Source organism: Hydra viridissima, unplaced genomic scaffold (assembly GCF_058129835.1).
Source record: "Hydra viridissima isolate aposymbiotic clone 2 unplaced genomic scaffold, HvirCarnegie_v1 scaffold_12, whole genome shotgun sequence".
Lineage (NCBI taxonomy): Eukaryota > Metazoa > Cnidaria > Hydrozoa > Anthoathecata > Hydridae > Hydra > Hydra viridissima.
The window spans coordinates 3,031,811-3,044,719 of NW_028324311.1; the positions used below are offsets into that span (position 1 = coordinate 3,031,811).

The window sequence follows — 12,909 nt, forward strand, 5'->3', positions numbered from 1 at the left end:
GAGATTTCTGTGCCAGTTGAGTTATTGAAAGCAACTGTAAATAAAGTTCTGGAGTGAAAACAATCGAATGTTGCACGCAAGTTTAGCAGATCTAATGACTTTTAAAAGAATATTTTCGTAAAAAGGAAGCTCAGTCCAAATGAATCTTTTAAATGTAACTGCAACAGTAAACAGGTTTTTAAAAAAGAAGACGAGTTTTATCAAGCTATCTACTGTCGGGAATTACCAATGTATTGCGGCAACCTTTTGTTTATTCATTTTAGTAATCTTTAAGAGATTTATGTCCTTTTTTTTCTTTTCTTTTTTTTAATAATCATTGAACTGAGAAGAAAGTAACGAACTGACATACCCTATTCTCGTTCTTTCTGTGCTACAGGCCAACAATTCTAATTTCATGGTCTTTATTTTAAACAATAATTTAATGATTAAACTCATGATTGTTTTCAGTGAAATTTCGGGATGTTTTTTCAAAAGCAAAGTCTTTTAAAATGTTCTTTTTTATAAAAATAAATTCCTACGAATTTCTTGAGAGAAAAATCACGAAAGTGGACACCGCGCAAAATTTCTCCCAGTGAAAATACGTTTCAGGAATCTTCAGTTTTGTATCGCATTAATGTCATTAACTTGACCAAACGTGTCGCAATCGAAACACGATATCTTGTTTTGTATCACATACAAATCAAACAGTTATAGCTTACGAAACTAAAATGAAAATGCTTTTTTGTGTGTATGCCGGCTCAAGGTCATAACTTGCTTGTATTTTAATGGGAGTCAAGTAAGAGTATAAACCCTTCTTTTTCTTCCAAATTTTAGCTGATCTGTAAATGAAGTAAATAAAAATTATTCATAGGGTTTTGAGTTCTATTTCATACGGTTCGTCTTAGGAATTCTAGAATATTTACACAAAATACTTCGTTGGTTACTCATACGGTATACTACACTAATAATATAACCTAAAATAATAATAAAATTGAACAACTGCAGATACTTTCAGTGAAGTTTAAAAACTACAAAATGTTTTTATGACAACGTTATAAGAATCGGTATACCGTATATCATCCTAGTTCCAAATCTTCGGGGAATTGCCTGACAACAAAACAAAGATCATCCCATGATGAATCTTTTGTGTGTATATGTATCCATACGTATGTATTTTGTATGTATGAAAATACTTATCAAAAGAGTCGTTTAAATTTTTAAACCACCTAAATATTTTACATCAAAAAGTTTATTTTGTTTTTTAAAAAAATCGTTTTTCAAATCTAAATTTTAAAAACATTTACTTCATTTCAGACCTTTTCTTTTCAACGTCGACAAAAATGATTTATTAATTTATTGTTTACGGTTTTCACGTAAACAAAAGTTTATAATAACGGTCTAACTCAGTTACCTTCATTACAATAAAGCAAAAAATACTCATCGCAATTTCGGATGCTGATTGATTTTGCTTAAAGACTTATACAAGTTCATTGTTTTTCAATCATATCAACCAGAAGTTGCCGACTTAGGAATTTTATCTTGTCGTCTGGTTTTATTCTCATAAATTATCTAAAATATTTATACTCATAAATTATCTAAAATAGACAAAATAGTTTCAGGCGCCTTCAACTGATTTATATTGCAGTTTTCAAAGAAGTAACAAACATAGGAGAGGTAAAAATAGACAAATCAAATAAAGTTGGAGGAAGCGTGCTTATTTTAAAAATATCACGTGTTAGTTTCAAAAAAAATCTATTTGTGGTTTCTATAATTGCGGTCGGAAGCTGATTTTTAATCTTTGAAACATGTGCTTCTTTCGCGTTTTTGACAGTTATTTAACGGAGAATCTTTGGTTACGTAAGGTAAGTGGGTTATACAACCACTTATTCGCTGCTTTTTCTTAATTCTAAACTTATTTTGAAATTAAAATTTTGTTATTTTCATTCTAAACAACTCAAATAATTATTTGTTTAAACAACAAAAATGCTTTCACTATGAAGAACGTTTTTTCAACAATTCTAGAATTCCTAACTATATTTATTAATTCCTAACTATATTTATTATATTAAATAGCTAGAAAAAACAATTGGTAGATTATAATTGCCTATAAAATAGAAATATATTGAATTATATGTTATTATTAAATAATATAAGTTGATATATACACAGGTGTTTATAAGAGGGAGGGATACATTCCCCATTTAATGACTATGCCTTCCATCTCCATACACACAGCTTGCACAAATAAAGTACAATCTTTACAGGTTACTTCAGGTCAACGGAAGAATCTTTCGCTCGGCATGATATGTCTTCCTATACCCTTTGGTGCACTCTAGTGCCCCTATCATAAACACAATGACAAGTTTATGATAAATTTTTTGTCATTTAGCTAGGCATATTTTCATGCAACCAATAAATGGTTCTATGGAAATATGAAATAAATTGGAACCTTTTTCTATTTCTAATGCAATAACAACAATTTGTGTTACCTCCTTCTTATATTCATAACTGAAATTTTCAGTGCATTCATCGCAGTTTTTTAAAATGCTTCCAATAGCAAGCATAAACTCAACTTTTTACAAATTCAGAATAACAACTCGACTTACTAAACATAACTTTTAAGATAGAACAACCTGTTATAAAGTTAAAATCACTCTCACGATCTTCATTTTTGATCTCCATCCTTCGGGAAGTATTTGTCATGGAACTTAACTTCTTGGCGCTTGAACATTGCGCCATTGGAGATATTGAAGATATAGGATTGTTGTAATTTGTGTTCAATGTGTACTGATTGACTTGGAACTTATTTTTACGTTTCTTACACGCACGACGTGTTTTTTTTTTTTTTTTTTTTTTTCATCAAAAATGTAAATAAGTAGAGAGCAAAAGAAGTTTTTTAAAACAAGTAAACAAATAATATCAACTTATTTGATATTCAAGTTTCAGCTATGGAATTCAGTTTAAAGTTTTAGCTATGGAATTTATCCAAAAGTAGTTTTGAATGCTTGTAAACAGATCAAACAAAGGATTTATTTTTAGAACTTTTATAAAAGCATTTTTAGGGTTAAAGAAAAACAGTGTTGTTTCTATGAAGGTAGAGAAATCCAGAATGCTGTAGCTAAATAAAATCAATCTAAAAAAACGACATAAACTATTATAAAACAAATTTCACATTGCAAACTCATAAAAAAAAAAAAAAAAAAAAAAAAAAAAGATATCCTAGTTTTCTCCATTTTAAACAGTGACCTTTCATATTTTGTAAAAGTAAAGAAAAAGGAATGCGCAAGCGCTTGAAAAGTATTGATTTTCTCACTGAAAATCGTGTTTTACTAAGCAACCAATCGAACATTGATGAAATATGTCCGAAAGTAATTGGTTAATCAAAAAATCTACCTGATGAATGCGTCGAATATCAATTTATATAATAATGTTTACTTAATCACAACGGAGTAAAATCCAACGAAAGTGATACAAGCTTGAACATTTTAGTCGTAAATATCAGATAAACGTCGGGCTTTATATTATGTTTTTTTAAGTAAATGTTATTTTTGGAGCAGCATTTACAAAAATGCTGGAAAAACAGAGTTTAAATTTTTTTTGAATGGTTGATTTACATTGTAACACTATAAATTAGCATAGATTATATTAGTTAGCATAGATTATAATTAATAGCATAAACTTTGCCCTTAATCTTTACCATATTGGTTTAGTAAATTTATTGTTTATTGGTGTTGACTAATGTCAGAGTTTTAAATATAAATTCGTAAAAATGCCACCAGACACGTGCGAGCGTTTGGGGTGCGATTGAATTTTTTTTTTTTTAAAAAAAAAAAAAAAAAAAAAAAACACGTTTTAACCGCGATAAAACGATTCCCTTACACATAAATCAACGAAAAGAGAATCAGAAAAAATAACTAAAATAGAAAAAGAGTTTTAAGAGTAACATTATGACACATAAAATTTTATTTAGATCCGCCCACTAGTCAAGAACTGTTAAATATTTTTATTGATTTAGTAATTGAGCTGCTTAAGTTTGCGACCTTTTTTTTTCTTCGACTTTTCGATGTTGTTACCATTAAGTAAATAACTTTTTACAAGACTCAAAGAAATAAGCGGAAGCTCTTGGCCTGAACAGTTATTTTTTTTAATTTTTTTACTTTAAAAAAAAAAAAAAAGGACTCTATGTTTAATGCAATTTTAAATGATCGAGACACAAAGTTTGAGAGATTCAGGTAATATAATTTTCACAGATTAGCGAGTTTGTTAAAAGCAGCTGCAAATATTTTGTCAACAAAATCTTGTCAACAACCGCGGCTATTCACGTTCTGTTCGCGCCAAACACAAATTCTAAGCACGTTGTTTGTGACATTCGTGATCGGATCACAACACATTTTCTTTTTCTGAAAATAAAACACAATCTTTGCGATATCCAATGTGATTTGGTAGTAATTCATGTTTGACACGGTCGTCGTGTTTTGTTAAATCGCGTTTTAATGGAAATTTTTTGGTACGATTATTAAACTTAAGTATTTATGGATATTTAGGTCAAATAGTACATTTTCGGAGAAAGTGATAATACAATGAGAGTTGCGGTTAACTAATCTGCTTGATTTTTGGTAAATTCTTTAGATATTTTCAGACCTGATATAATTTTGTTTTGATCCTACATTTTGTTATTGTGTGGTTTTAAAAAAAAAATTTCTGATATTTATTTGCAAATCTAAATTCGACTAAACTGATCTAGAAAGCTAGCTAAAGACGAAACGACTGTCACATAAATTATTATAAACTGTTCATTAAAAAATATCTGTTTCTTAACATTTCATTTGCAATCAAATTATGCTGTCATTCAGGTTAAAGCAAAAAAGTCAGCACGATTGATCAGCATTTTTCGACAGTTCATTTCACCACTTAAAAGTTGATTAAAGTCAATTTGGTTTGATTTATTACTTAAATCTATCATTATGCAAAAATCTGTAAGATAATTGATACTGTTGTCTGAGGCCACCTTCTTGATATGTATAGATCTAAAAATATCTGTATGGGTTGAGAATGGAGTTAAGTCATTTTTTCATTTTAAAGTGCCTTTGCAACGTAGCAATCCCAGAGGGTCCTTTGTTAAACTGTAGATTTTTCATTTAAAAATTTACTTCTATAATTTGGTTTTAAAGTTGTACTTTTGCATTTGTAATCGTATTCGTTTTTTCATTTCTAATCATTTTCTTTTTTTAGTTTTAACGCAATTCTAAGTGTATTTAATTTTTGTTACCCTTTTTATAGCGATATTTGAAAAGAGTTAGAACTTTATTTCTCTTACCATCAAGACCACCATTTGCTTCTTTTACAAGAACGCACCACTTAAGGCATTAAGTTTCTTTGATGAGATTTTTTCCGATGATTTAATACTATCTAAATGATATATCAGTTCAACCAGACACTCGAACTTTAAGCCAGATTAGAAAATTAATTATTAACTTTAAAAATTAATTATAAACTTTAAATGAAGAGTTAGTCATGACGGAATTAATAAAAATCAGAAAAAACACTTTTAAAAAAAAGTGTCGAAGAAGAAGAATTTTAAGAGGTCAAAAATAAAGGCAAGCGAGAAGAATGGATTTTCCTAAGCATGTGTTTGCACGCCACAAACAATTAAACAAACTTTAAAATCGAGTTTCAAGCGTTCACAGCTTCTTGAGAGGGAAACAAATTTAAAAAAGGTTTGTCTTAAAAAACCAAAGTCATTTTATGAGCTTGTAAGCACGTATGCATTTATATATAAATTCATCTTTATATTGTTGGTAATTGAAAATATATTAGTTCAAGATTTTATCTGCGGAATGTAATCCATAATTAGACAAAAAAAAAAAAAAAAAAAAAATCAAACAACTTAAACACGAAGCAACACAAAACAACAACCAAACATTGCACAAAGAGCAACCGATATGATGAAAAGCACAGTCCGGTCTTATAAAAGGAAAAAAGGAGAACTATTAGTATAGTAACATTAGAACATCAACAGTAACAATAGCAGTTTTAATATATCAATAAACCAATAACGAGGACAACAACGACAACGAAAACAGCAAGGATCAGTGATAACAAGAGCTGCAGCAGAAAAAATTAATACCAATTAAAAGGGAACAAGAAGCCATCTAGAGTTTTGAAAAATTAATAGCTTTACTAAATTATAAAACATTTGGTAAAAGGTAAATACGCATGATGCATCATTTTTTCGTATGGTGTAACATTTTTTCGTATGATGTATCGTTTTTTCGTGTGATTCATCATTTTTTTTTTTTTATAATGTATCATTTTGTGCGCTCCGTAAGTAAAAATGTAGACTAAAATTAATTGCAGCAAAATTACAAACCAAAAAAATCATAACTCAAAAAATATAACAAAAAAATTTTTAGGCGGTATTTTAAAACATAATAAAAGAACAAGTTAACAACGTGCCGTTTCAATTAAAACTATTATTTTCGCTTTTATTAAAAATATTTTATCTAAAATGATATAATTAAGTTCCCAATTTGTTAAACAGATATTGAAACTTGTCATCTGTGGTTCAAAAGCCGATATATATGAAAACCTCAAAAAACTCCGAAAGAAATGCAATTCGGCTTTTGTCGCGAGAAATTGTAGGGACTGTTTATCGTATTATTTTTAGTTAGAAACACTTTTTTAAGCAAATTTCTTTTGCCGAACTTTCAAACACAAGAGAAACGCCTGAAAAAAAAACTCTATAATGCAATATAACAGTATTAGAACAATCCTATAGCGATTTTATTAAAATTTACTTTTGAGATAGAAGTGATTTATTTTTACATAACACGGAATTCAATATTTTTATTTAGCCCACCTCACTCTTATTGACAATATTTCATGACGTCACAATCTGATCAGCAAATTAATATATATAACATAAAATCGTCGAACAATACGTAGAAAGTGTTTGGTGATAGCAAAAATTTGACAGAGACAGAAATTAATTTTTACTGCATTTTTATTATTTATTCAAAACTATTTTTTTGATTTCTATTTTTAAAGTTAATTAACCATGACTGGAGGAGGTCGATTTGAATTTGATGACGGAGGTCACTATGTTGGTGATTGGCTCAACGGAAGTGCACATGGCCACGGGGTTTGTACCGGACCATCTGCCCAAGGAAAATATGAAGGTCTTTGGGAGAATGGCTGTGAAGTTTCAGGGGTTTATACTTGGCCTGATGGAACAACGTTTAGTGGAGAGTGGAAAAACGGATATAGATGTGGATATGGCCAAGAAAAGACGAAAGTTTTCACATACTCCGGAGAATGGATGAATGGGCTAAAACATGGAAGTGGGGTTATTCAGACAACTTCTAACGCTCGGGTTTGTTATGAAGGAACTTTCAAGAACGGTTTGCAAGATGGATATGGTGTTGAAATTTACAAGGACGGTGGTACGTAACTAAGATTATTTTTTAATTACTCTTGTTATAAACAAATGACGAAAATGACTGCTGTATTTACTGGTTTTGTAAACCAGGAATCGTTGTATTAAAATTATATCATTTAAACAATTATTATCTCAGTTTTAAAGTTTTATTTATAGCTGATGAAAAAAAAAAACCAAAACAGAAGCGCTCTGCGCATTTTCAAATTTCTTTATTCGCGCCGAATAGAAGCTATTTAATTCTTTTTTCTTTATTATTCGTTTTTTCTTTTTTTTTTTTAAAAAAAAAATCGAGCTTCATTGAAGAGAAATAATACTAATTTGCCCAGTTTAAGTTTGATACATTTTTACTTAATACCAAAAATCAGCTTGTTAAATAGTTGTCGTTAAACTACTGAAATTGGATTTAGGTAGATACTTGTAAATTCACCAAAGGTTACTGGGAAAACAAAGTACTGGGAAAACAAAGTAAAATGAATTGAAGGAAGGCATAGGATTAACCACTTAAGACTTCACTGTTTGACAGTTGTTAATAAGCTTTTTGCTAACAATATATCTTTAAAATATAATAGAATTGCTTGTACTTAATAAAGTTGTAGTGTATGGTAAATTTTGTTTGTTGAACACAGATTTTTTATACATGAATAGTCTTATAAACACTTCTACTTTTTTTAAACCAATAAATAGTGTGTAATAGTAAATTTTTCAAATATAAAATTTCTTAGCTGGTTAGGTTATATATTCTTATATTAAACTATATATATATATATATATATATATATATATATATATATATATATATATATATATATATATATATATATATATATATATATATATATATATATATATATAATAAATAAATAAATAAATCTTTGTGAAGAAAAGTTTCTTCCTCTCATGCTATAAACTTCTGAAATGTTATAAACTTTTGAAAAAACAAAGCTATTATGTTTACAAAATGTAAAACACAAACAAAATGCCATTTAATAGAAACGCACTTTAATCACTTAATGCCATCTACTTGATTCTGTTTAAAGAAACAACTTGACGCATGACGTTTTTATGTAAGTATTTATTTTGGGACTAAGAAGCCTTATTGTAAAGATTGCGCTAATAAATAACAATATTTTTATTTGATTAAAATAATTTAATATCACAGTTTGTTATTTGATTTTGACATTAAAAACTGACACAAAAAAGTTATTTGTTTTTAAGTAAAAATCTTTATTTATATAGTAATTATTATACAATATTGTATTAAATATTTATATGTTATATTTTTTAAAGTGTCTTATTTTATAATCCTAAATAATTCAGGATTTTATGCTGGTCAATGGAAAGATGGTCAGCGCCATGGTTTTGGTATGCGAGCTGATGCTGATATCAGTCAGTTTCTTGACAGCTCAACATCATTACATCATCTTTTTGTTGAAAACCCAACATTGTCTACTATTGCTAAACCTACAGCTAATTGTGGAAGTCCTGTATTTGAGACTTTTGATGAAAATGCTGAAAATGATTTAGTCCACAAACATGAAGCTGAACATGAATTATCTGATCTATCAAAAGGATCATATCTTGCGAGGTATATACATTATTTTTAAAGTTTTTCCACCGTGTTTTTTTTATTTTTATTTTTTTTAACAATCAAACTGAGACAAGATAAAAAGTTTGGTTAACTAAGAAATAAAATTTAGTCTTTGAGGAAAGTTTCCTCTTGGGCTTTTATATTGAGTTTTCTGTTAATAAATTGTTAATTTTCATAAAATTTTAGATCTAAGATTTTATTATTTTTTCCAGCTACCAGCCTACTGTTTTACGCACTAATACTGCAGCCGTTTCAAAACATGGCACCAATAGTAAAAATTTCAACAAAGTTGAGGTTTATAAAGGATCTTGGGAACGTGACCAAAGAGAGGGTTTTGGTGTATGTTTCTATGATGATGGTTCACAATATATTGGTCATTGGAAACAAAACAAGCGTCATGGCTATGGATTATTTGTTAGTCCTGATGGTAAAAAAAATGGAGGTAAATGGTTCAATGACAGTTTGTTACTAACTCGGCTCAAAAATATTCGACTCTCGTTTTTTAAAGGAAAAACCAGTAATAATATTTTTGCTGCTATGGAAGCCTCTACTTGTGCAACTTCTAAAGTCAGCCTTGCAATTAAACGGGCTATTGCTGCCAAGCAGGTTGCAGATTGTGCTAAAGCAGCTGCAGATGTGGCAGTTCAACATGCTAAGACTGCTGATAGTGTTGAGACAAAGTACACATGGCACCCATCATTTAAAGGTAATGGAAGTAATTTAGCAAATTTTGTATTTTTTTTTTTTTTTTTTATAGATCAATGATTGATTTTTTTTTTTAATTCAACATTTAATTTTTTTGTCTTCAGTGTTTATTTTACCAAACCAGTCTACTCAAAAATCGCTGAATGAAAAGGGTGGATATTCACCTAAACTTTTATCTCATTTGAAAAAGGAACCTGTATATCAGGATACATACCAAGACAAAAACTTCTTACAAAGAAAAGGTCTAAATGCTGCTATAGATGGTTCTGTTTTTGTTGGTGCAGTCAGCCCCATTTTGTCAAGAAATAGTCTTCTCCAGAATAATTATGAATCTAAAAACTTCTTGAAACCAAAATCTCTACTCCTTGATAGAACTTCTCTTCCTGATGCACGCATTATGCTCAAAAAACAAACTGCGTCCCTGGAATCTCAATTGCCCAGAAGGCCTAGTGAATGTTCTGAAATGGTCTTTGTTCGGGCTTGTTTATTGTCTGGTGAAGAAGTTTGTTATCCTTATGTTGCTGTGAATTTGGAAGTTGATGGAAAAGAAACACAAGTTTTACATACAGATCATCCAAAGCCCAAGTTTAAGCAAGGTTGTTCAATATCTGAACAGCAATCTATTAAATCTTCCACAGGGCTTTATCGCACTGTTATTGGGGATGTACCTCCTGTATTAACTGTAAATGTTTCTCAAGAAAGTCTATCTTCATCCTTTAACTACAAGAATAAAACTGTGTCCAAATCTTTAGATGACTCTAATCCAAATAATGTTACTCCTTTATGCACAGTGTCAGGGAAAAAAGATTCTATTTTGTCTAATTGTTCTTCAAATGATGAAGGAGTTGCATCAATATCTAATTCAGATGATTGCGAATTTACTTTAGGATCTGATAGTGGAACACTTCAAAAAAACTCCAGTTTAGGTGTAAGTAAAGCACAAGAAAATAATTGTATTGACAGTAATAACACTGAGGAAAAAACTCCTCAAAAGATAAGTTTGACTGAAAGAACATCTTCGTTAGAAAAAAATACAGAGAAACGCTCTCAAAATCAATGCGATTGTGTAAAAGTCATGCCTCGAAATCAAAAGCAAGTTATAATTACAAAAGCTTTAAAAAAAGACAGCGAGTCTTCTTCTGATGGAGACTGTCATTCTCATTCCTCGTTGACTGCGCTATGGTTATCTAAACATGTATGGCCCAATCAGTTAAAAAAGGGTTCATCGCGTTCTATATCAGCAGACTCCGGCTACAAGCAGAGCAGCACAGATGAAAATTGCGAAGAGAATACAGAACCTTTCAACGAACATCAAAATATTTCGGATGTAAACATTGCATTAACCTAGCGATTGACTAAAACTTTTTTAGTTAAACGTCTATTAAGCGTCTCATTCTTTTAGAATTGTTTTGATACAATGTCATTTTGAAACTTCCTGCTTAAAAGTAATTGAAATTTTGAGGGAAAATAATAAAACATACGTTCTACGAGTTAAGAAGCTTTTAATTTATGTCTGTTTTTTTCCCTAAATATATTAGCCTTCTATTTCACAGGCACACTTGTGAATATATTTGATGTTGTTTTTATTCATTTTTAAAGGTTGTATGCCACTCGCGTTGCTTTTATATGCTATTTTATTGTCGGATGTTTTTAGATACTTGTATGATTATTATTTTATATTAAAAAGAGAAATCAACATTTTAGTGACAGTGTAACTGGGCCAGAAAAAACAGATTTTAGAATAAACTTTATTGTGATACGGCTTGCTTTTTCTGCATGATTCTCGGTAGTAATAAATTTATATCATTAAAACGTTTGAATAGATTAGCCGATCATTTTTCAGTTTTTTTTGTAGTTATTATAATATACACTTTTATCGAATTTTTATGCCAACAAAAGTTAAGACATTAGTTGCTTACAACATTCTTAGCAGCAAATAAAGCTTTTGTTTAAATAAAACCATCTTTCGATTAAACTCTTACGCAGACTAATTTTTTGTTTCAAGGTAGTCAACGCCGTTACGTCATAGTTTTAATTCTGCAAATAATACAGATTAGCACTTAGCGCCGTTTTATTTAGATTTTTGGCACTGACGAAATTGTCGATCAAACAAATTAAGCCATTTCCGTACAACAAGTTGAAAAGAATGCGATTATTGCGTTTTTAAATTTCATTCAGAATTTAAACGACCCCCCCTGGTTTGAACGCAGCGCGAGTTCGTCTATTAAGTGTTTTATAAGTTAAAGGAAAAACTGTACGCTAGACAAAAGAATCTTGAAACAAAATACGTTCTCCAATCTTAATTAACTTTACAAAATGATACATTTAAGTTATAAGACAAAAAAACTTGTGTATAAAGAAACATGGGCCCAATCCTATAAAGCTGAAAAACAGAATTTTTCATTGCTAAGTAAAATTTTGTAAACTGCAATCTGTTTTTGTGTTTTTTTGTTTTTTTTTTGCGTAAATAGCGCATTTTCAGCTTTATAGGATTGGCTCACGGTTGCCAATTATTCATTAGTTTAAAAAAGAATGTCACACTAAATAAGTCAAATATGGTAAAACGTTAAGCTCAGAAAGGTAAAAACCCTCTTAAAAACCAATTTACCAATTTTACGGCATAAATTGGTGAAAATCAAACGAAGATTTGTCATTGCATCTTTTTGTAAAAATATTTTTAGTTCAATTATGTTAAACATTTTAAATCTTTCGATATTTTTTTTCTGCTTCAAAAAATTAATTGATACGTTTTCCCATAATACTATTGGTTAACATAGACGTTACATTTCGGAGAATAGTAATTAAACATATTAATGGTTTCTATAAATAAAAAAATCATTTAATTCCTATTAATATGAATAATATCTTAAGAATTTCGTCTTTCTTGTCTCGGTTTATCCTTAGTTTATTAAAAGATAAAAAGCAGACATTGAGCTTTGTCTAACAACTAATCGATATTTTAAACAGAAACTGCTTCTCATCTTGGATGATTGTTGTTAATGATAATGTCGTTCTCCTGGTTGAGACTGAAAAACAATCGATTCATTATTAAATTATCATAAAGCTCAGCTGATTCATTGCAGATTACTATTGTTGTTATCTTTATTGTTATAATTATTATTGTTGTTGCTTTTGTTGTTGTTGCGAGCTTTTGGCGGATTCGTAGTTTTTGGCGTTCCAATGTTTTTTTAACTGGATT

General features: G+C 29.5%; 1 protein-coding gene across 7 annotated transcripts; it reads left to right on the forward strand.

The window, feature by feature from the left end:
* The first annotated feature begins 1,724 nt into the window (after positions 1-1,724).
* LOC145193720 (uncharacterized) lies at positions 1,725-11,469 on the forward strand. 7 transcript variants are annotated; one of them, XM_090068222.1, is made up of 6 exons: positions 4,466-4,595; positions 4,833-4,915; positions 7,027-7,421; positions 8,735-9,002; positions 9,218-9,711; positions 9,815-11,469. In XM_090068222.1, exons 3-6 carry the CDS (start codon positions 7,037-7,039, stop codon positions 11,056-11,058), a joined length of 2,391 nt encoding a protein of 796 aa, XP_089924348.1. In that variant the 5' UTR covers positions 4,466-4,595; positions 4,833-4,915; positions 7,027-7,036; the 3' UTR covers positions 11,059-11,469. The 7 variants fall into 7 exon arrangements, with proteins under 7 accessions (XP_089924347.1, XP_079927350.2, XP_089924345.1 ...); XM_090068221.1 differs by lacking the exons at positions 4,466-4,595; positions 4,833-4,915 and adding an exon at positions 1,725-1,841; XM_080071224.2 differs by lacking the exons at positions 4,466-4,595; positions 4,833-4,915 and adding an exon at positions 4,092-4,211.
* The last annotated feature ends 1,440 nt before the right edge of the window (positions 11,470-12,909 follow it).